This window comes from Carassius carassius, chromosome 45 (assembly GCF_963082965.1).
Source record: "Carassius carassius chromosome 45, fCarCar2.1, whole genome shotgun sequence".
Lineage (NCBI taxonomy): Eukaryota > Metazoa > Chordata > Actinopteri > Cypriniformes > Cyprinidae > Carassius > Carassius carassius.
In genome coordinates this window covers 7,467,382-7,491,903 of record NC_081799.1, presented here as the reverse complement: position 1 = coordinate 7,491,903, position 24,522 = coordinate 7,467,382, and the positions used below count along the sequence as shown (strand labels likewise).

Here is a 24,522-nt window from a genome sequence, read left to right as displayed (position 1 = left end):
GACATCCTTTTTCACGAGCCTGTCCTCTCTTCACTCAAGCACACACATACATTTTTTAAATGGAGAAGATTCTGCATCAAATTTCCTTTGAGCCGAACAAGAATCTGACTCATTTACGTCAACAGAACACTGTATTCAGCTGTTGAATGTTTTCTCAGTATTGGTCATTTGCTTGGGCAGAATACAGCAATGATGTAACATTTTCTTACTTGAGTTTGTACCCAAACCACACTATTATCTATTCAAACATATTATCTTAATAAATAAAATGTATGTAATGACTTGAAAGGACTGTTTGTAACCTAAACTCATTTAATGATATTTTATTCTATTGTGGGTTGTTGTGTAGCTGTTCAGTTGAGATTTTTGAAATTATCATCATAATGATAATAATAATAATAGTTAAATAAAGCATATATAGTACAACTATTAGAAAGATGCTCAATATAGATTTTTTTTTAATTATAGCTTTTGCATATATATATATATAGAGAGAGAGAGAGAGAGAGAGAGACTTGTGTTAGTTAATGCAAACTTATGTTTTATTTTTACGTTAAGCATTCATTCATTCACATTATATGATTTCTGTGGGTTGCAGTTTTACAGATGCAGTGTAGTGGTAATCACTTATTTTTAGATATATATTTTTAAAGTGAAAATATTTTTTTTTTACTCTCAGTTCAGTTTTGGAAAAGAAAACAGAATTAACGTCACAAAGCATTTCAATGTGTCATTCATATAAACAATGGCCTGTCTGTGTGTGAGTATCCTCACTTCTCCTCTGTGTGTTGCCTCTTGGACAGTGGCCAGTGAACTCATCCCAGCTCTTCCTGCAGGTCCTCACAATCCACTCGTGTTCCTGCTCGTCTACAAGGACAGATAATACATATTTCACTCATTTTGATAAGAAAAAACGCTTTCTATGTCTATAATAAAAGCATGGCACACGCATAGCACACTTGTAAATGAGATACGTTCTGTTCTGTCCCCCCCCCACTTCTGATTGTTTGGTCAAAAATCGAGCTCCAGAAGGCATGTGTCAAACTCATTCGTATGCGGTTAAAGGCAATTTACATTTTTTACGTGCGGGATTAAGACAACAATTATGAAAATTCGCTCTCAGCAGCCTACTTCACGCGACAATCAATCACTCCCTTTTTTCATCTCTTCGCCTTCCCAGAGATGATTCCGTAACCAAAAACAGTGGATAATATACTGCATTTTTAAACGGTTAAAACTGAAAGGAGTTGCTAATTGCGGAGCGCGAGGTAGTTCTGCTGCTGGTGCTGAATGTGAGCGCGCAGCTGCACGCACTTGAGCGCTCACCCCCATGAACATGGCGAACTGGGCCCATTGTTGAGAACAGGTCTTAAGCTCTCCTCTGATTGTCGGTAATTGCATGCGATGGCCCTAAACGGCCTCTCCACGCGCCTCCCGCCACTTCTACCTGGCTCCCGCGCGCGGCAATTGAGACTTTTCCAGCACGCGACCGGTCCATTCTGCGACAGCTGCATGCTAACGTCTCTCACTTCATTCAGTCGCCCGCGCCTCACGCGCTCCACATGGAGGTCACACTCGAGAGGAACATTTCATCACTATTTTAAACCAATTAATACCTCCGTGGACGCTTCAGCCAATGGCTGATGGACAAGGTCGGTCTACAATTACGTCTCGGTAAACGGGGTTTGGTAAATGGACCGAGTTCGCACGGTTATATTTGCACGAAATTACCTCAGTACTTATTGTTTGCCTGGCATTCATGCACTTGCTAAATCCATAGGCTAATAAAATCCTATTTCGGAACACACGTGTCACTCACATCAGATCTACTGCAAGTAGCCTAAATCATCCTCCAAATCAATGGATCTGTAAATTATACCTTTGACATGCGATTTACATGACAGTGGTGTTTAAGATTTAACTGCATAACAGGTAAGTCTGTATGTCCACCGTCTACGTCAAAAAGCATACAAAAGCAAGGTTCTTATACTGTATGTAGGCCATCTTAACACAGCAGTGTGAATAGAGGCTTTCACCTTATTGGAAACAAGCACCACAATAAAGTGTATAGGCCAAAATATTATTCCTGCCTGCTGGAAAAAAAGTTCTTTGTTAACAGGCCACAATTCGCTCTCTATCAACATAAAGTTCTGTCTTCTTGATATCTTTGGGTCAATTCACAGTTTCATAAACAATACAAGTCCTTATGGTCCCTTTGTTTAGACTGGGTTCCCATGGTTATGGAAAACTACCAAGGGAATGTTAAAATGATGTTTTTCGGTCAGAGAAGTTTTATTCTAGAAAATATTTTGAGTGCAATTTCAATAAAATGATTTTTTTTTAAATCCTTGTCCAGTAACCACAAATGACTGGAATAGTCTTTCATAAGTCATTCACAATTGCACATTCATTGTGGGAATGCTGTTTAAAGAACTGTCTTAGCCCTCATACTTCCTCAGACCTTGCTGAAATTTATCTCCTTGAATTTCCGTAACCCATATAACCATCTATTTGTTTTCATTACTAATGTTTAGTTTCTTTTTCTTGGCTGTTTTAAATTCTGATTTCCCCTTATCAATTCATTACTTTTTTTCTTGTCTTTTGTCTGCATCTTTTTTGTTTATGTGGTAGTACTTTTTATTCACTCCATACAACCCCCTCCCCCTTTTTTTACTATCCCAACATTAGCTTTTTTCTCTCTCTCAAATTTATTGCAGTGTCTGTATTTTGTACAAAACGCAAATTATGTCTTTTTTTCTAGTAATAATCTGTTTTATGCTTCAGTCGACCCTCCTCTCTGGTGGCCTAACAAATATGATACACAGTCTTACACGATCAAAGCCCAGGAGTCAGAAGGGAAGTGGTAATTGTACCTTGTTAGGAGGTGTTTATCTTAATCCTTAAAATACAATCAAAAGGAAAAGTGTTTCCTTCCAGAGTTGCTCATTTTTTTTATTAATGGCTTTGGGATCTCTGATCATCTGAGGTTATTCAAAGACTCGGGGAGCAGTATGTGTATCCTGAATAGCTGGATGATCATCTTCTGACAAGGTTTGATATTACCCTTAGAGCAGTGACTTGTGGCTCAGGCATGGGCTGTTTTCATTGGCGAAGGGATTTTAGAACATGAACCTTTAGCAATTATCAAAGACGAAGGAAACCACTGCAAACCATATGGCAGTAGAGCTTCTGACTTAAGTGAAGTTATGTGTTACCAAGGAATAGGCGCTAAAACTAGACAAAAGTAATATTGTTTAAAAAGCATAATCACCATCAAATCCCAAAATATTTAATAGGATAGAGCAATATATTGATTAATTCTAAGCCAAGCATTACTGTTTCTATTTTTCTCTTTTACTATAATTCATTAGAAGTTCACTTGTCCTGCACTGGATATGAATAATATCCTCATATGATAACTAAATGTACAATGTTTCTTGGCAGACGATACAAGAGTTAAAACATTCATAGACAGAATTAGGGATCTGAATCACATCTAGAAACCAGAATATTACAGAAATTTGCAGTGGACTCCTTGTACTTGGGCCAGTAAGTAACCACCTAGCAATGAAATAGCAATGCACTTGAAACCACCCAAACACTTTAGTAACCTTATAGCAACCACACAGACCATCCATGGCGAAGTTCAACATTGGCAATCACCACACAGAAAACTATAAAAGTCACATTAAGTATGAAAATAAACTGTGGATAGTACTAAATATGGTCTATACATTATTATGTCTTGACAAGTCAATCAAATTTAATTACTGTAAATGAAGTGTATCAACCTCCTTTGCTCATTTACGCACAGTGTTATTAAAGCTGGTTGTAAACAGGATTTCCAGTCCTATCATAAACTAAACGCCTGCCTCCTACTGCCGGATTGGCTCCTGGTAGTTTGCTACAACCGGGACACCCTATGTACTCCTTAAAGCCTATAATCCTGCTACCTCTGCTGGGCAAGGCTCATTACAAATGCTGTGTAATCAGAGGGGCTTTACTGATGCCCCCACTTACATTTCAAAGCCTTTCTAACCAGGAAGGAAACAGAGGAATCATCCCATGTGTTTATAGCAGACAAACCTTATACTTCCCTTCTCTCCAGGAATCTTATAGAGGAAACTGGTGTAAAGACAAATAGGTTTATCATTATGGAATGATTTGGGTTTTGTAATTAAAATTAATCTTTAAAATATATTTTTAGAAAAGAAAAGTGCCTGTCCAAAAGATGCCACTGTGATGCAAGGGTATTTTATGTGGTTATGAGTTGGTTACTTACTGGTCAGAGTCAAAAAACCCACCTCCCAAAACCCTAGCTACAATTTGGGTACTCATTTAATGCAAGTTGCCATTTAAATACTGTAAATCAGCTAACCGATTTGAAAATACTAGACATCATACACTGTCAACTTCATAGCATTATACATTAAACGACTGAAGATCACACACTACCGGTCTTTCAAGTCATTCCGAACAAAACAAACTCATGTAGAATTTGGATGCAGTTCCGGGTGGGTAGATGCCAGGCTTGTTCAGATTGCTGCTGAACTTGGGGGTAAGTGACATTAAAGTGACATTCAGTCTTTGCTCTTGCAAATACCTCCGTGTAAATAGAGAATCCGTAATGGTGCAAGCGCAACTGGTTCTTAAAAGGAATGGGAGATGAGACTCTGATTGGTTTATTGCACATTATGCCCAAAACACACCCATTAATAATTTATGAGAACAGGGACAAGCCTTTTAGACCTTTTTTCCCCGCTGTTAAACTGGCAAAAGTGGATTCAGACATGCCCTAAGTGCACCTCCACCGTGCGATTTAGATCATGTGCTCAGATCATTAAAATAGGGCCCCTAATGTTCTGAAAGAATACCTTTGATATCTTCGATTGGATGGAATTATAGTCTAAAGCAAAAAAATTATTTTAAGTGTCCGTCATACACTACGTGTAAATGCACATTATGTGATATTTCAGACTGAACAAAATCTTCAGACTGGCTCTAACATTACTAGTGGTCACTCATCCAAACTGTAAATTGGGCAAAAATTTGGGCAAAACTTATTTTGTGTATACCAGCTTCCCTCTTTTCAACAAGCTGCAAGATCTGAGGTATCATTCATCTCCGCAACATAAACGGTTACACGCCAATGTTGAATACTTGGGGTTAGAGGTTTAGAACAGACAATAGTGAAAGAGCACATACCACTAACTATGTATTTACTGTTATTTTGGTCACTTAAATATTTTTTTTGGTTATATAATTTTCCCTTTTTTGAAAAGAAAATCCATATGGCTTTAAACTTGATCAGAGTTTGTTTTGGTCTTGGATACAAGACAAAGAGGAGGAGAATCTGGTTGACTGGGGCAGAGCAGGACATATGGAGGAGTCTCAGTCTGCCTTGTGCCCATCTCAAGGCGCAGTCCTACATGACATGCCAGCAACCGCTGCTTGTAATAACCCACCCTCCCTGACTTCAAATGACCAGTGTGTTGAGATTCTTCAGGGCTTCCTCCCATCTGCTTTTGTCCTGCTCTCCAACCAGCTTCAGAGTTGGCCCACAGCCTGGGCATTTCCGCAGGCCTTCCTGTCCAGCCTGGGCTGCTGCTGCCTAGGATTACCACCCCATCATGCCTACCTCCTGGATCTGACTGTTTCTCTGCCCCACAGCTGTAGTTGGACTTGTCCCTCTTTCCTCTCTTCCCAAAAACATCCTCCCACAGGGAACCTGATTCCTCTTCGCTTGCCTCTTCAGCGTCTGTGCCCTCTGTGATCCTCCATCCTGAAGGGAAGCTACTTGCATTAAATTCTGTCTGCACACCCATTTTGACAAATGCACCATCACCTCCAGGCGATAAAAATAAATCCATAGGATGCACAATATTCCATATTGTAATACATTCCAACGTAGGAGTTGCCGTTGATTTGAAGGCCAGATGTATGTTTGAATGGGAATTCCGCTATGAAGCCTATGTGAATAATTCCTGCTCCATGGGACATAGTCAGGGTAGACGTCATGCTTAATTACCATTGGTCAGACAAGCAGATAGCCAGCAAAACTCAGAGCAGGACCAGCAGGGATTTAAAGGGATAGTTCACCCAAAAATTCAAAATCAGTCACCTGTTGCTCCAAACGTGCATGAATTTGCAGATTTAAAAATTTTTGGTGTTCCACAGAACAAAGAAATTCATGCAGTCTTGGAACGACATGAGGGCGAGTAACTAATAAAAGAATTTTCATTTTTAGGGAAACTATCCCGTTAAAGGTCGAACCAATGTTATGTTGAGCAGTCATAACTGGTAACTACAGCTTACGTGATATGTTCACTTTATTGTAAGTGGCTTCAGTTTAAAAGTTTCTACTTAGAAAGTGAATGTAAATGCAAATGAAGTCTGTGATGTGGACTGATGTGGAAGCGGGTGGGCTTTGGCTATGGAAGTCATAACCAGGATGTGGTTTTATGTGACAGGTCTGCACTCTTGTGTAAGTCTCGTTCTCTGATGTTCGCTCTCACTTTCCAGCCACATGTGGTAAGGATGTAATCCCAGAGGTCTGGAAATTATCTGATCTGAAGACTGAACAAGTACCACTCTGACACAGAAGTGAGAGTGTGTTTGCTAACCCTGGATAGAGGCATGGAGTGACTGACACATGGAAATGTGTACGAAAATCTAGGAACACAAATAACTGTCCAATATGAAGACACTGTATGTGTATACACATATTAGTGTGAAGTAAAATAAGCTCAAAAGGAATATCAATATCTACCAATATAGTTGGTCTCAAAGCTAACAGATACAGACTGGCCACAAACACTCAAGGGCTGGAGATGTGCAACACTTTGTAATCAATGGATTTTCAAATTCTAAGGAAATCTGCAGTGCTTTCCCGCTAAAAAAAATCTGTGGGCCTGATGGCGAAACATAAGAAAGAAATAGAAAGACAAATTTTATTAGCATCACCATGCTGCTACTATTCCTTTACCACACACAGATTGTGTTTCTTAACAATATCAATAAACAGCTTCCAATTTACTCTGTCATGAGCTCTGCTTCAGAGAAGAAAATCTGTATGTATTTCGATACAGAACTCTTCTGACATCTGTTCAGGATGTGTCTGTCTTCCAATGTTATAGTAACTGTAGATGTATGAAATAGTCATGCAAGCTCACAATCAGACTGTGACGAAAGTTGGGGCTGCAGATCGTGTTGCATGTAGTTGCTTTAGACAGTGTTTACCGAATTATGCATCTCACAATACTGGAAAATACAGCAAACTGCCAAATTATTCCCAAGCAAACTTCCATATACAGATACGTGTATATAAAACATAGCACAGCAGCAAAAGATCTAAGTCTGACACATGCATACATAGAACAGTAACTTTAAAAAATGCAGATGGAATACATTATCACGTTTTTATACTCAATATGCAATATGTCATATTGAAAATTAATGCAGATAAATCTAAAAGTAAAATTAGCCAACGTTACTTAAACTGATAAAATAATCTTCACAGAGGAACATGACACGCTAGTGCTAGACTGTATTATTTTAATATGTAATTTATTCCTGTGATATAAAGCTGAATTTTCAGCATTATTACTCCAGTCTTGTAACATGATTCTTCAGAAATCATTCAAAATCCTGCTCAAATAGCATTTTCAGATTTCTTTGATAAATAGAAAGTTGAAAAGATTTATTTAAAAAAAAATGTTTTGTTACATTATTTATGTCTACACTGTCCCTTTTGTTTAATTTAATACATCTTTGCGAAATAAAAGTATTAATTTCTTTGAAAAAAAATTCTACTGACCCCAAACGGCTGAACAGTTGAGTAATTATTTATTTATTGAAATATTAATTTATATGAATAAATGGTGATAACGTATATATATATATATATATATATATATATATATATACCTCTCCTTGAACTGTCACCTTATTTCTTACTAGGGTTGGGTATCGTTTGAATTTTATCGATTCCGATTCTTATCGATTCCTAGCTTCGATTCCGATAAGATAAAAAATCCAATATAAAAAAAATTAAGTCAAACATTTAGATGTCAAACATTTTTACAAAGCATTCTGTTGCAGCCGATTAACATGAGCAAAAATAAGCAGCCTACAAAACACTGCAAGAGGAATTTTGCCTGTGATTAAAAAAAATACCATAGCAAAAACAACTAGATTTATATAAATTTCAAATATTAAAGTGTTAAAGACAAGTTATAAGATAGGTCAGTAATAAGAAAGGAACAAACAGATCAATTAGCAATATCATAAATAAATACAACTAAACTAAATTTCAGGTACAGAAACTAATTAAAACTTTAAAAACACTGCATAGTTTTCTTTTTATAAATAAAATAAAGATTAATCAAGTAAAGTTATTAAATATATTCAGTCAAGATCAGTGAAGGATTTTCTTTTGTTCTTTGATTAACATTAATGACAGGCAGCGCGTTTATTAGGCTGTTGTCTCTTTAAGCAAAAATACTGCACGTGTGTTTTCTTTCTCATCTGTTTACGTTCTCGTAAGACAAAAACGGCTGTATTTATGTTGATATACTGATGTAGTTTTCTGTATCGTAGTTTCGACTCGGAACAACCTTTTCTACAGTTAAAATACACAGAACAGTCTGAGAACGGACACAAACCGGGAACCCGCATCGCAACCGCCGACCGCTGCTCTCTGTGTACGCGCTTGTGCTTCATGTGCGCTGCACACAAGCATACTATAATAAGTTTTGAGATTCTAAGCTACTTTAGTGATAAATCACACGACAGCGCTGACAACTAGTTTCTATGTTCCTCTGTGCACGCGATCTTCATAGCTACTGTTTATATGAGTGTTCGTGCCACAAGGCAGCTGCGCGAACATGGTAGCTCCATGTAAGAATACACATCCGTTCATCTAATCGCTTGAATGTCCAAACCATAAAACAAATACAACTGACAAAGTTTAGTGAAGACGCAAGGCTAACCGCTCACACCGCTTTGCTTTTATGCCACTGACTGGAGAGCAGAGTCATGTGGCTACACAAGCGCTAGTATGCTTTTAAGGGGGAAGTGTTAACAGGATTAAAAAACCGAAATAACCGAAATGGGAAAATTACGTCGGTTAGAGGCTATGAATTTTGGTTTTGATTATTTTTCGATTAATTGTCCAGCCCTACTCTCTACCACTCTGGAGTTGCCCATGGTGAGAGGCGGAGGGCTGGAGTGGGTTTGCTTATAGCCGCCATGTGTTGGAGTTCACCCCGGTGAACGAGAGGGTCGCTTCCCTGCGCCTTCGAGTCGGGGATAGGTCTCTCACTGTCGTTTGTGCCTACGGGCCGAATGGCAGTGCGGACTACCCGGCCCTCTTGGAGTCTCTGGGAGGGGTGCTGGAAAGTGCTCCGACTGGAGACTCCTTCGTTCTACTGGGGGACTTCAACGCTCACGTGGGCAGTGACAGTGGCACTTGGAGGGGTGTGATTGGGAGGAACGGCCCCCCTGACCTGAACCCGAGCGGTGTTCTGTTATTGGATTTCTGTGCTAACCACGGTTTGTCCATAACGAACACCATGTTCAAGCATAAGGGTGTTCATCAGTGCACGTGGCACCAGGACACCAGAGGTCGATGATCGACTTTGTGGTTGTGTCATCAGACCTTCGGCCATATGTCTTGGACACTCGGGTGAAGAGAGGGGCGGAGCTGTCAACTGATCACCACCTGGTGGTGAGTTGGATCCGATGGCGGGGGAGGAAGCTAGACAGACTCGGCAGACCCAAATGTACTGTGAGGGTCTGTTGGGAACGTTTGGCCGAGCCCCCTGTCAGAGAGATCTTCAACTCCCACCTCCGGCAGAGCTTTGACCGGATCCCGAGGGAGTCTGGAGATATTGAATCCGAGTGGACCATGTTCTCCACCTCCATTGTCGCTGCGGCTGCTCGGAGCTGTGGCCGTAAGGTCTCCGGTGCCTGCCGAGGCGGCAATCCCCGAACCCGGCGGTGGACACCGGAAGTAAGGGATGCCGTCAAGCTGAAGAAGGAGTCCTATCGGGCCTGAATGGCTTGTGGGACTCCGGAGGCAGCTGAAAGGTACCGGCAGGCCAAGCGGACTGCAGCCCGGGTAGTCGTGGAGGCAAAAAATCGGGCTTGGGAGGAGTTCGGTGAGGCTATGGAGAAAGACTATTGGCCTCGGTTGGCCTCGAAGAGATTCTGGCAAACTGTTCGACGCCTCAGGAGGGGGAAGCAGTGCCCTACCAACACTGTTTACAGTGGAGATGGGCACCTGTTGACCTCAACTGGGGATATCGTCGGGCGGTGGAAGGAATACTTTGAGGATCTCCTCAATCCCACCGACTTGTGTTCCGTTGAGGAAGCAGTGGCTGGGGACTCGGAGGAGGACTCGTCCATCACCCGGGCTGAAGTCATCGAGGTAGTTAAAAAGCTCCTCGGTGGCAAGGCACCGGGGGGAATGATATCCGCCCTGAGTACCTCAAGTCTCTGGATGTTGTGGGGCTGTCTTGGCTGACACGCCTCTGCAACATCGCATGGCGGTTGGGGACAGTACCTCTGGACTGGCAGACCGGGGTGGTGGTCCCTCTTTTCAAGAAGGGGGACCGGAGAGTGTGTTCCAACTATAGGGGGATCACACTTCTCAGCCTCCCTGGGAAAGTCTATGCCAGGGTACTGGAGAGGAGAATTCGGCCGATAGTGGAACCTCAGATCCAGGAGGAACAGTGTGGTTTTCGTCCCGGTCATGGAACACTGGACCAGCTCTATACCCTTTCCAGGGTGCTGGAGGGTTCCTGGGAATTTGCCCAACCAGTCCACATGTGTTTTGTGGATTTGGAGAAGGCATTCGACCTGGTTACTCGCGACATCCTGTGGAGGGTGTTCTGGAAGTATGGGGTCCACCTGCTTAGGGCTGTTCGGTCCCTGTATGACCGGAGCAAGAGCTTGGTTCGCATTGGCGGCAGTAAGTCAGACCTGTTCCCGGTGCATGTTGGACTCCGGCAGGGCTGCCCTTTGTCACCGGTTCTGTTCATAATTTTTATGGACAGAATTTCTAGGCGCAGCCAAGGGCCGGAGAGTGTCAGGTTTGGGGACCATATGATTTCGTCGCTGCTTTTTGCGGATGATGTTGTCGTGTTGGCCTCCTCAGACCAGGACCTTCAACGTGCACTGGGACGGTTTGCAGCTGAGTGTGAAGCGGCTGGGATGAGAATCAGCACCTCCAAGTCCGAGGCCATGGTTCTCAGTCGGAAAAGGGTGGATTGCCCACTTCAGGTTGGTGGAGAGTTCCTGCCTCAAGTGGAGGAGTTCAGGTATCTTGGGGTCATGTTCACGAGTGAGGGAAGGATGGAACGTGAGATTGACAGACGGATCAGTGCAGCTTCTGCAGTAATGCGGTGGCTGTACCGGTCTGTCGTGATGAAGAAGGAGCTGAGCTGTAAGGCAAAGCTCTCGATTTACCGGTCAATCTACGTTCCTTCTCTCACCTATGGTCATGAGCTGTGGGTCATGACCGAAAGGACAAGATCCCGGATACAGGCGGCCGAAATGAGCTTTCTCCGTCGGGTGGCTGGGCGCTCCCTTAGAGATAGGGTGAGAAGCTCGGTCACTTGGGAGGAGCTCAGAGTAGAGCCGTTGCTCCTCCACATCGAGAGGAGCCAGCTGAGGTGGCTTGGGCATCTATTTCGGATGCCTCCTGGACGCCTTCCCAGGGAGGTGTTCCAGGCACGTCTCACCGGGAGGAGACCCCGGGGAAGACCTAGGACACGCTGGAGGGACTAAGTCTCCCGGCTGGCCTGGGAACGCCTCGGGGTACCCCCGGAAGAGCTGGAAGAAGTGGCTAGGGAGAGGGAAGTCTGGGCGTCTCTGCTGAGACTGTTGCCCCCGCGACCCGGCCCCGGATAAGCGGAAGATGATGGCTGGATATATATATATATACATTTTTTTCTTTTTTTTATAGAATGTATCACACTGTAAGTTGCTTGTATCCCAAAATATATACGAACATGTAGATACATTCAATAAACTAACTTAGGCGACAAAGGAATTATTAATTCCCAAATTCTTTATAATCAATAACATGTCTTGGTCTTGTGCTGATAAGGGTTCTGGCCTCCTATCTATAAGTCTGACATAATGAATTCACCTCAAATCAGAGATCCCACGTTGGGCACTGGGAAATGTGTTTTACATTTTCCTTGAAAACAATTCAAATGACTACAGCACAGAGGCATGTCTGCCCGAGAGAAAAGACCTACAGATGAGTTATCTTACAATCTCACTGCTCACTCTTTAGCTCTACACTATCTACATGCATTTAGCTAATCCATTTATGCCCCTTTAATGCTTGTGGTCTTATGTGTTCCAGGTGGAAGGACCAAAGGCAAATGTTTGCTAAAAGGTACTTCAGACCCAAAAAGGATTGAACTAAGAAATATATTGAGATTTTGTGGATTTCATGGAACATTGTGTAGGAAATTGTGAATGACTTGCTAACACACACACACACACACACACACACACACACACACACACACACACACACACTCACTCACAGACTAAAACTTGCTCTGGCATTGCATGACACATTCTCTTACCTGCATTCCTGAGAAAACTGCCATCATAGTCTTTGACGACTCTAGTGCTGGGATCATAAAAGCCATCACCACTGTCATAGCAACCATCAGGGATGGTCCGCGGGGGGTCCCCATCAGTTAACTGGGATTCTCCTATTCAAAGACACGCTGAGACTTATTTTCTTTCTTATAATTTTAGAGAATCGTGCTGCTTAGCTGTAAATGATCACACACAATCATTTCGACCATACCTGCTGGTTTGAGGCCATTACACCTCTCCGAGCGGAAACGCCTGTCTTTGCCATCACAGTAACCCCAGTCAATCTCTTTATACTCCAGGCCATCAGAAAATGTGTACTTTCCCTAAGTGTAACAAAAACACTTAGTCCAAGCATTTACTTAATGCACATTTAAAATGTCATTGCATTAAAACAAATATCCAAATCAAGTGTCATCCATTCAAATGCACTCAATAGCAAAGTAACCACATGTGTAGTTCATTACATCAACTATCAACATGACCCATTAAATGTTTACAACCAGAAAGTGTTACAAATTACAAATCTTTTTGTCTTCTGATTTTGATCAGTATATATATTATTATTGTTAATATTTTAAAATGTATTTTCGACGCTTTGCTTGTTAAATATTAAATATGTTGAGTTATTAACATGATCATTATTATTAACATTAGGAGGCGGAAAACCTCTTTGGATATTCCTTTCTCCCAAGTTCCCTCATATTTGCTTCCATTGGGGAAATGCAGCACTCCTTTTCCATGGAACATGCCATCTTTCATCTCTCCGACATATCTGGTGTGAGTGGGAAGTGTGTATTCACCCGACCCCTCCATCCTTTGAAAAACAAAATGTGAAGAGAGGAAATTAGACCATTTAATTCACTTCTTCCCTGTTCTTAAAATTACTGTATCTGTAGAATCACAATAGTACTTCTAGACTGACTGTGAAAAGTATTGTTATATTATACATTATGTATTACATTATTGTTACTTGAAAAATAATGAGTCATATTTAAAATATGGCATGTCCCTTGATTAGACAGACATGAAAACTATTCAAATATTCAGGAAATCACATGTAAAATAAATAATTCCATAACCTTACAATTCATTAAATAATATGAAATAGTTTAACTTAAAATGTATACATAAAAAAATATATATTTAATTTACCAGATGCCTAAAAGAATCATAGTGCCCTTAATTTGTTCTAGCACTTATTAAATTTAAAGTTGTGTATTTATTATTCACTTTGTTTTATGAATGTAATTTATCTATTTGTATGTATATGTAATATACAAATGTATTTGTGAAGACCTTTCAATTCAGTTTCTTTATTGGCATGACAAAAGCACATTTTGCATTGCCAAAGCATGCATAGGAAAAGAGAACATATACAACAGTGTAGTTTGGAACAATATAGCAATTGAAATAAAATTTGAACAAGTAATATTGCAAGAATCCTTTCTCTCTTTAGCTTTGCTCATTAAGGTATCATTAAAAACGGGAAAATCGTTTAAAATATTACATAAAACAAGTGTATGGCACACACATAAACTTAGATTCAAATCATAGGTTATATAAATGTAATCAGCCATCATTAAACGTTGATTTACCTGCCATTATTGTAATCTCCATCATAACTGCTTCCCATAAACTCCATGTTGATCAACAAGAGCAAGAGCGTGATACTGTTTCCATAGAAACACAGCCGAGACGTTACATATTTAATGGTAACACTCCTCTGGGACAGATGCCATGGTCATGCATGAATAAGCGATAGAATAAATGATAAATAATCATCTCAGAGCCAAGCAAATGTTATGAAAAGTTTTGGGAGAAAGGTAGAGCCATAACTTTGCTTTTTGTTTGGAGCCAAGATGGCGCTATAGCGTCTCAGTTTCCCCGCTACTGACGTAATCGAAAGGCGCCCGTGATTCTTCGCGCATGCGCAGTTGACTGACCTTGTCCGTGCGGCCTCGTCCTGCGGCAGACGAGGACCTTGAGTTGTGTTGTGAACTGTCAAACTCATTTTGGTTAGCTTTGGTGGACTAAAAGTCGCACCATGCCCGGCGTGGTTGAGGTTCCGACGTTGAAGGAACTGAACGTCGAAGAGGTAACGTTACTTCTGAAAGAATGGAAACACAACCAGCTGTTAGTCTGAAGCTGCTGCGACGTTCATTTAAATATGTTCAGCTAGTATTAGTTGAGATAAGAAAGAAAGCATGGATTCTGATATGGAAACTGATATGTTGACTAAGTTACATTAGTGTTGTTTTTAGCAGCTTGCTAGTTGCAAATGGTTGGTTTCATATTTTGTGGTAGCGTCAGAATCTCTCTCTCTCTCTCTCTCTCTCTCTCTCTCTCTCTCTCTCTGTGTGTGTGTGTGTGTGTGTGTGTGTGTTTTATTAAGGGTAATGGGTAACAAATTAACATTAACAGCTTTTGTCATATAGAAGACTTTTATACGCAATATGTTATTGGGTGAAAAGGCATGCCATATGATCCATATTATATTGGAGATTAATATCCAATGCAATAGCAATAGACATTTCTCAATAGTCATTTCTCTTTAATGTCATGCATTAAATTAAAATAATGTTTTAACTAAAAGATGAATAATTTTATATCCTGCATCATACCTGATCTCAGGACTTTTCTGTTTGGTGTGCAGGTTAATGTGTCGTCAGCCGTACTGAAAGCGTCAGCTCATCACTATGGCTCTCAATGTGACAAGGCCAACAAAGAGTTCATGCTGTGCCGCTGGGAGGAGAAGGACCCTAGAAAGTGTCTGAATGAAGGAATGAAAGTCAATGAATGTGCACTCAACTTCTTCAGGTACTCAACACTTTGATCTGTTTGTCCTGACATTTCTCTTCAAAAATCTTTAAGATATGTGTTAACTATGAGCACATTCAATTCGTGAAACAATTTGCACACTTTTTTTTTTCTTTAAGATGTTTTTCCTCACCACTAGCTAAGTTAAGCAAACAGGTGAATTACTGAAGGCTTATATTTTCATATTGTCATGACCATTTTCTGTCGTGCATGGAAGGATAAGCTTATAAAATACCAAAATTTGATAATGTGGATGAGATGTTTTATTAACAACGTTAACATATTCCATGCACTAGAATCAGAATCTAAATAAACATAGGACACCTGTTTTTTCAGTAAAACAAAATCGGTACTGACCTGCAATGCTGCATTTTGCCAGTAACTGTTTTGCAGCATTGAGCTGGGTAGCACCATCCATTCCTAAAAGGTCACTAAACCAAAAGTCATGCTCTTTATTTATATGACCCTTGTGCTATGCTGAACATATTCCAATCTGCTTTGCTATTCACAGGTTAGAAATGCCCAGCCTTTGAAAAATTCTAAAAAATATCAAAAAAAGTTGATACCAGTGTGATAACATTTGAAGTGATTGTTCACCCAAAAAATTTGTCATTATTTATGTTCCAAGCTTGTATGAGTTTCTTTCACCAAAGATACTTTGAAGACTGTATGGGGGGGGGAATACTATGGAAGTCAGCAACTATGGTGGCCAGCAACTATTTGGTTACCAACATTCTTCAAAATATCTTCTTTTGTGTTCAACAGAAGAAAAAAAAACTCATACAGGTGTGGTGGAAGGTGAGTAAATGATGACTACATTTTTATTTTTGAGTAAACTATCGTGACACCCCTCGCTGCAGACTGTAGTGCGGTAATGTCACGTAGGTACGTCACGTATGTGTTTACCGCGCATGCGCTTGTAATTTGCATTGTGTGATGACGTTAGTTGTTTTCGCGTTTTGCGTGCTTTAAAACGATGTGCATACTTAACAGAAAACTCTAATAAAATGTTAAAGTATTAAAGAACATTAAGGTGTAAAAAAGACGGGAAAAACAACTAAAAAACAGCCCATAGCGATTATTTTAACCATGTTTCATCTGAGGTAAAATTATACAGAATTTAAGTTTATTCTGTAATATCTGTCTTACAATATATTAACATTCTGTTGCACTTTACTTCACTGTGTATATTGTAATATTACACTTCAATGGCACCTTATATTTCTTATTGAGCTAGTCAAAACTACAACAGATAAAGTACAGTCGTCGGCTCTAATAGTGCAGATGGTAAAACGTGTGTTGTTCACAGTTTGATGCAATCGATCCGCGTACGAATCTGCCTTTTGACAGTTTTTTCTCCCTTTTCAAATTTCAAAACACATCAGAAAAGCATTTATTTTAAATAAAAACTAAGGAAATAATCAAAAAGTTGTGAGGGAGGGCTATTTTTTTTAATATGGTGGCATCCATTTAATAATTTGAATTAAAATTATAATTTACACTCAGTAATTATTGCATACTGTTTTATAATGTACTACAATACTGAGGTGCAGATAATTGCCACTATTTGCAATAAGTAATATAAATAGCAGAAAACCCTGCTATTTTAACATAGTATAAATATAATCTATAGCCATTTGCACTTAGTGTAAACAGCCACTGCCTTTCTTATTTTAATCTTTCCTTTGCTATGGTTCTTGTTTATCTATTTATCAACTATAAATTTGGACATTTTTCTTTTGCTTTAGCAATACTGCATGTGAAACATTTAAGCCAGTAAAGTAGTTTTAAGTTCAGTTGACCACATACAGTTTATTTTCAGTGTCTGCATCCCATTTTATGGATGGTGCCTCCGAAAAAAACAAACTGATGACAGTGATCTTTTTTTATTTATTTCAAAGAACAAAACAGAAAACATAATTGTATATACAAATATAGATTTAGACTAAAAATCTGAAATTCACCTCCATCACTGATAAAACAATAAGCCAAGCAGTAGCCCTCAAATTCTTTGAATGGATAAAACCCACACAGGACTCTCCTCCTGCGATTCCTCACACACAGGTGGACAGTCTTTAAATATCTCACTGCACCGGAGGCACTGGGTCAGAGAACATGATCCCCGGAACTCAGGTTGTATTGTTCAGACAATGCACTCCAGTTTACGACACCTAATTTACATAAAAGAACAAACAATACTAAAGCAATATTAAATCATTTTGAAGAAAGGCAGAAGGGCCATACAAGGAAAATATTTTAAATGTATTTTTAAATATATTATAGCATGGTGTTAGAAAAAGTGTTATTTTCTTTGTCTGTAAACTACCTAAGATATTTAATTTATAACCAGCATTAACATCAACTAAATTAATACATTTTGTCAAGTCAAAATTTAGGTTGGCTTGGCTTGAGCAAGCATGGCCTGAAAGTTTGAAGTTTTTTTTCAATTTGAAAATGTTACAGTTGAGGGCTATACAGTCTGTCAGAGAACGAAAAACAGATAATTACAGTACTCTAGCCACATGAAGTGGGTCTGTTCTCTGAATTTCTTCTCACTGACAATGTCCCCAAAAATTCATATTAAGACATATGAAGGTCAGTTTAAGAGGTAACACTTTACAATAAGGTGTCATTAGTAAACACTAGTTAATGTATTAATTAACATGAACTAACAATGAACAATACATGTGTTACAGTATCTACTAATCTTTGATAATGTTAATGAAAAAGATTACAAATATGATATTTTTTTTGCAATGCATGTACATACGTGAGGTCACCGCGCTACAGTCTGCAGCGAGGAGTACTTGAAACTATCCCTTTAACTGGCATTTTTGGGAAAATTAAAACCCTCTACTGGTCAAAAATGACCACAACTCATTTTGAGGGTTAAATACAAAACATTTACAAAAAGCAGTTATAAAAGCAGGAATGATCTTTTCATGATATTTTACAACAAATGCAACAAGAACAACCAAAAATAAAAAAGGTGCTGTCTAAAGAAGCATTGTGTGGCATGTGGATATCAGGTATGTGTTTTTACTTTGCTTTGCCATGATTCATTATGGCTGGTTAGGACACAGTGTAAACACCACTATTAGCATGTAGTTAAGTTTTTTATTTATTTATTTTTAATCACATATTGCTTGACCCTCAGGCAGATAAAGGGGAACTGCGCCGAGTCGTTCACAGAGTACTGGACCTGTCTGGATTACTCTAACCTGGCTGAGCTGCGCCACTGCCGTAAACAGCAGAAGGAGTTTGATAACTGTGTGCTGGAGAAGCTGGGCTGGGAGAGGCCAGAGCTGGGAGACCTGTCCAAAGTGGGTCAATATATCCATTGCTTTGTTATTTTAAAATTAACCAGTTTATATTAGAAGCGGTTTCGATGTGTTTAGTCTCCTGGTCCATATCCTGTACTTTAAACGTTTGACCTCTCCAACAGGTGACCAAGGTGGCTACCTCTCGGCCCTTGCCTGAAAACCCCTACCTTTCAAGACCAAGACCTGACCCCAATCCTCCAATCGAGGCTGAGCTACAGCCATCCAAGCACGGCAGCCGTATGTTCTTCTGGAACTGGTAAAAAGGGGCAATCGCTGTCCTATTAATATCATGTTCACCATCTGTGTGCTTCTGACCAGACGAGAGACAGTGTGCCAGTGGTTTCACTGTAATCCTTATGTATTGTGTAGAAATGTTAATAAATTTTGTTCATTCAAAACATGTCATCGAATTAAAAAGATGTGGTACTGTAAACTAAACCTCAGTTTTCTTTTTGTGTACTTTATATTTTTTTGATTTAAGAATGTTCTGGGTTCAATACATTTAATGTATTCTGTCAGTGACCACAGACAATATTTGAGCTGTAAAATTGTTCTATTAGTACAGGTCTGTAGCTCACAGGATAATCTAAAAAAACGTATTAAAAATAATAAAGTATTATTAAAATAATTAAGCAATCATGTTTTAATTACAATTAAAATGCTAGAAAATAAGATATATATATATATGATATATTAGGGCTTGGCCGATAATACGATAATGCTAATTGTCGTGATATAATTTTCCTCTATAAAACGATAACAAGAGTTTGATAAATGTTTATGCGTTTATGTTTATGCTCATTGCCAATATTTTACATTTATTTTTCCTTTACTGCCATCTAACCCTCACTTAAAGCTAATCTTTCAAAGCTTAAAAATGTAATAACTGTTAAATGTAATCTGTAGCAAATCTGATTATACAAAAGCTCAAAATGACAAAGCAGTGTATTTTAATGTTTATTCTAATGTAATGCCTTTACCTATAGGCTTCCACAGAAAGTGTATTACTCAAAATCTGTTAGTTTATAAACTGACCGATGAGTCTGCCACAGATAGCACAAGCTTGTATTGAATCTAGAAATGAAATATGATTCTGAATTTGGAGATGCACGTAGTCCAGGTACTATACTCTGTCTTTGTTTTCTGTAATGGTGTTGTGGCTGTGAGAAATGTTCATATGATCACGTATTCACCCTTACAGCTTGATAAAGGTGCTTTCATTCATTCATTCATTAATTCACCTGGCCTGCTGTCTTAATCCAGGGGTATAGTGTGTGTTTCAAATCCAGATTGTGGCTGTGTAGTGTCATGGACCTCAGGGGCTGGAGACCCAGTCCCCTCGGGTAAAGGCCAATTTCCCCCAGAGCTCCCTCACTTCCTTACCAGCCCCTGGAGCAGGACTGTCTGAACAACACTACAAGTTCAAAGAGTCAGTAGTGCACAGCCAGAGCAGCACAGGTCAATTGGCCCTACAGGCACCAGCACTGCTGTCTTAAGTAAATAAACCTGTGTGAAAAGCTCCAGTTTGCAGTGTATTTTCATAACAGGTTTTCAAATGTTAACCTTTATGACACGCAGGTAAAAGACGCTCATTGTCCCTGTAAAATGATATCATTTTCTATCAATGTGGGGCATTTTCTGGGAGGTCCCACATGTGAAATTTAATCAAACTGTGGAACTAAATTTGTTCTTTTTTTTCTCCTCATATGTGCAAATTTAGCTCAAGAGTCGTTCGCTCTTGCCCCATTCAAGTCAACCGTCATCTTGGATGAAATTCGTACTCTTTGAAGAACTAAAGTAAGCTGATGTCAGACTGCAGCCTGAGAGGCACTGCTGAATTTGCTTTGACATTTCCTTGGCTAGAGAAATTTAATAGAGCAGGGCCAGCTTTGTGCCAATGACAGAGGAATTATGGGAAACAAGCCCTGCGGGTATCAGATCAAGGGAAGTATGACACATATAAAGAGTACTAGTTAACACTGGGGCAAAACAATAAATGTAAGCTTACAATAACAAGATATTAAAGTTATTAAACAAGGTCGCCTTATTCAATATTTTACAATAGGGTCGATGCTAAAATTACCAGGTCCTAGGACAAATTTTTATGGGGTCTCTGGTTGAAGCTCACTGGCAATGACGCTTAGTATAGTAAACTGTGCTTTGAGATAAAATAAAGCAATATGCTAAGAGAAGGCATCCATTACAGTGACTTCAATGCACATGGAATGTATGATATAGAGCAGTAGCAGGAATATGATAAAATGAACATGACCAATAAATCTAGTCAGAATAGTGAGTTGGGATCATCAATAATTAAAAGTCTTATCTTTGGTATAGTTGGAAACAGTAAATGTTTTAAATATGACATTTATTTTCTTAGTGGGGAAACTCTTGACTTTTAACAGGACTGCTGGAGTCCACAGCTTGTCTTGTTTCCATGCCGTAAGCGTTCATAATATGTGTTTGTCCAAAGACGCGGTGATAGATGTTGGAACTCTTAATCAAATTATTTCAAACTCCACCCTTATGACCAAAGCTGCAAGAGCAAAGAGACAAAATATTCATCCTGGCAGTCATAATTTTAATGCTTAGCCAGTCAAGGCCAAGTTTTTCTTAGACCCACAATTAGTTCAATTCCATGTCAGTCATTAATAGTGTTTGCTAATTTATGCATCACTAAACTGTTAAGGCTTAGTGATCTGATCACCTCTAGTCATACAACTTGAGGTTCAAATCAAAATGTAAATTTTAATGAACAATTAAACACACAAATATATACTATAGGCTTTAATTGGAGTGACTAGATCCATATCTAAAAACAGACCAGCTAAAAAGTATCCCAAAACGATGAGAATGGACCAACATGTCCAGTCTGGGATGCTTTTTGTCCTGATGTTTTGTCTAAATCCATAAGTGGCTATTTTCCTTTAAACATCTATTTGAGATGTGGTTCAATTAAATGAACTGTTCTCCAAAAAATTAAATTCTTGTATATCTTGTTTCTTTAGAAGATATTTAAAGAACACTGGGTTCCAAACAACATTGGACCCCATTGACTTTCAATGTAAGACATGTCTCCAAATATCTTCTGTGTTTATTGGAGTGATTTTTGGGTGGACTATTCCTTTATGGTCTAGCCATTCAAGCACCATTGTTGTCACTGAGCCAAAAGTGTTTACTTGCAAAATTCTCCCTAGATGTCCAAAGGTGCGGTCCGATCCACAGACTCCCGCAGGAAACGTCGACAGCGGTGGCGGTGACCTGGGCCGCTTCGCAGGTCCACGCAGGGAGGCCGGAGTCTGGAGGCAGGGCCCGGGGGCTCGTGGCAGCGCTAGTTCAGACCTCAGCAAAGGAAATGGGGGTCAGCGTCGGTCGACTCTGCCCCGGCTCAGGAAGCACGCTTTCGCAGCGGAAAGAAATACAATACTAGATTTTCATAAAGCAACAACCCGCATGGGAGTCCATGGTGCTAAAACACTCAAACAAACGAGCTCATTTTCATCCCTACACTGTCAATATTCCTATTGTTCGGTGCTGACTTTGACAGGATCAAATAAATATTTGAGGTAGCGATGTGCACAAACCGCTTGTTGCCTGACGTTACCTTATCATTCAGTCATCGTACAGGATGTTTTGAAGCATGAGCTATGACCTGTTCGGAGATCCTCCAGAACCTGGACCTGCTACCCGTGTGATATGTTGAAACAACCTATTGACTGTGGTTTGTTGTGATGTACATGGCTTGCTGTAGATTTAACTCCTTGTTGCATCTGTTTATGACAAGAATGCATGTTCTATGTTTAGTTGAGGCTTTCTCCTCGTCTCTGATCTGGCGTGTTGAGAGGCGCTTTCATGTTTCCACTTAAAATGGCCTCTCACTCAATTGGCTTTGAACTCACATGCAGGTCTAAGTAAAATACACAGGCTGCCACAGTCTGTAGACAAGCGCTCCAGATGTCACTGTGTGTAACAATACATGCATATTGCAGGATAACGCAGCACTTGATCCATACCATAAGTATAATGGGCCCTGCATTTTAATGGGATTAATGTCATGTGTTTGACAGGACAGACTGATTTTACTCATGCACACATGCAAACTCAAATGGCGGTTGGCAGAATACAAGAAACACACTGAACACCTTGACTGTCTCCATCAAAAAAGTACTATGACTATAATAAAGTACAACTGTGGTACAACTTTGAGATGCTCATGCTATGGTACCATTTGATTATCCAATTCATATGACATGGTGTTTATATGGTATTTCATAAGATAGCATAGTTTTACCATAATTAAAAAAAAAGTGCCATGGTGATGTCATAGATTTTTAGACAATTAATGGTAATAGTGTTGTAATCTTTTGTATTACTTGGAATACTAAGTACATATCGTGGTAATCATTCAGTACCATGGCATTTATCAAGATATCATGATTACCATCGACAGGATGGTATTGTCATGATATTTGGACATATAGCATGTTATACCATGGTATTCTTAGAGGCACCTTAGAGTACCAAGATATTTTGGTCATGAATTAATAATTTGTTCCCACAACTTCTTAATTTGTTTTCTTATTTAGGGAAATCAGGGAAGCACACTAACTGGTCGTTTAAAATGAGGGAACAAATTTGTATACAGCATATAGCCACAATTTAACCCCAAAAAAATGGAAGAAATTAGTAAAACCTGGACACGATTTAACTACAAAATGGAATTAATTAATAAAACATGATATTGATTTTATAAGTCAAGTGAATTCTTAATCCATAGCTACAATATAGGCTAGATTTTTTTGTCCTCACGTCATGTGTGAAGCTCTATATCTAAACAAAAATGGCTCTTAAGTAGTTTGGTAACTTTTAAACCGCTCTTTCTATATTGGTTTATCATCAGAGCACAAATTTTGCATTGGAGATACAGCTCATACTAAGTTAATAACACTTTTTAAGATAAGTATGAGTCCTTTCCAATGTCAAAGCTTTAGTCCCCACTCATTGTAACTGAACGGAACAGAGCAACCACATACTTCAAAATGTCTCATTTTGTGATTCACAGATGAAATAAGTAAAATGGGGTTTTAACAACTCGTAAGTAAATGATGACAGAATTTTTAGGTGAACTGATCTTAAAGTGGAATGTGTCAGATCATTACCCACTCTTCTACTATGGATGGTGGTTAGAATATATAAATATCTATAATAAGTTAATGTTGTGAAAGTTAATAACTAAATTCCACCAAGCTTTTACCTCAGCTGACACACTTACAGTACGCACCATCCTTGGACCTCCCACGGTGATTTAGCATGTAGATTTTCAGTATATCCTTTTAAAACAGACACTTTCAGGCATCTGATAACTAATGGCCACTACGTTCTTTGCATTCCAAGCGCGTGTAAAGTGGCTTTTCTGTTTTGAAAAGGCTCGATAAAGCTTTGCCAGAGTTATCAATTTAGCCACTCTTTTCACAAGCCAAAACAGCACACGTGCATACACTCCTTAGCACACCTGAGCAACGGCAGAAAACTGTCTACTTCAGCTGAGCTTTAGCTTGTTTATTGCGCTCTCTCGCAATAACCGTTATTTTGGCGCGAATACGCGCATGTTGAAATTGAAAGGTGTCAGCGCATGAACACTTGTTTATATGAATTGACTGCATAATGCGATATTGCGCTGGGCAGAAGTTAACGTTTTTGAAAAGTGTCAGTGCGTCACAAATCTTTGCAAACCGTTATTGAAGTATGTGATGACACG

At 39.4% G+C, this 24,522-nt stretch overlaps 2 protein-coding genes across 2 annotated transcripts; one reads left to right on the top strand and one right to left on the bottom strand.

Moving 5' to 3' along the window:
• Positions 1–515: 515 nt before the first annotated feature.
• On the bottom strand, positions 516–14,490 carry morn5 (MORN repeat containing 5). The gene is made up of 5 exons (XM_059539311.1): positions 14,220–14,490; positions 13,291–13,438; positions 12,836–12,947; positions 12,606–12,737; positions 516–867 (listed from the first exon to the last, which is right to left on the bottom strand). The coding sequence occupies exons 1-5, from the start codon at positions 14,264–14,266 to the stop codon at positions 731–733; spliced, it is 576 nt and encodes a 191-aa protein (XP_059395294.1). The 5' UTR covers positions 14,267–14,490; the 3' UTR covers positions 516–730.
• A 65-nt stretch (positions 14,491–14,555) lies between these two features.
• On the top strand, positions 14,556–19,202 carry ndufa8 (NADH:ubiquinone oxidoreductase subunit A8). The gene is made up of 4 exons (XM_059539312.1): positions 14,556–14,719; positions 15,278–15,441; positions 18,599–18,764; positions 18,887–19,202. The coding sequence occupies exons 1-4, from the start codon at positions 14,669–14,671 to the stop codon at positions 19,022–19,024; spliced, it is 519 nt and encodes a 172-aa protein (XP_059395295.1). The 5' UTR covers positions 14,556–14,668; the 3' UTR covers positions 19,025–19,202.
• Positions 19,203–24,522: the final 5,320 nt, after the last annotated feature.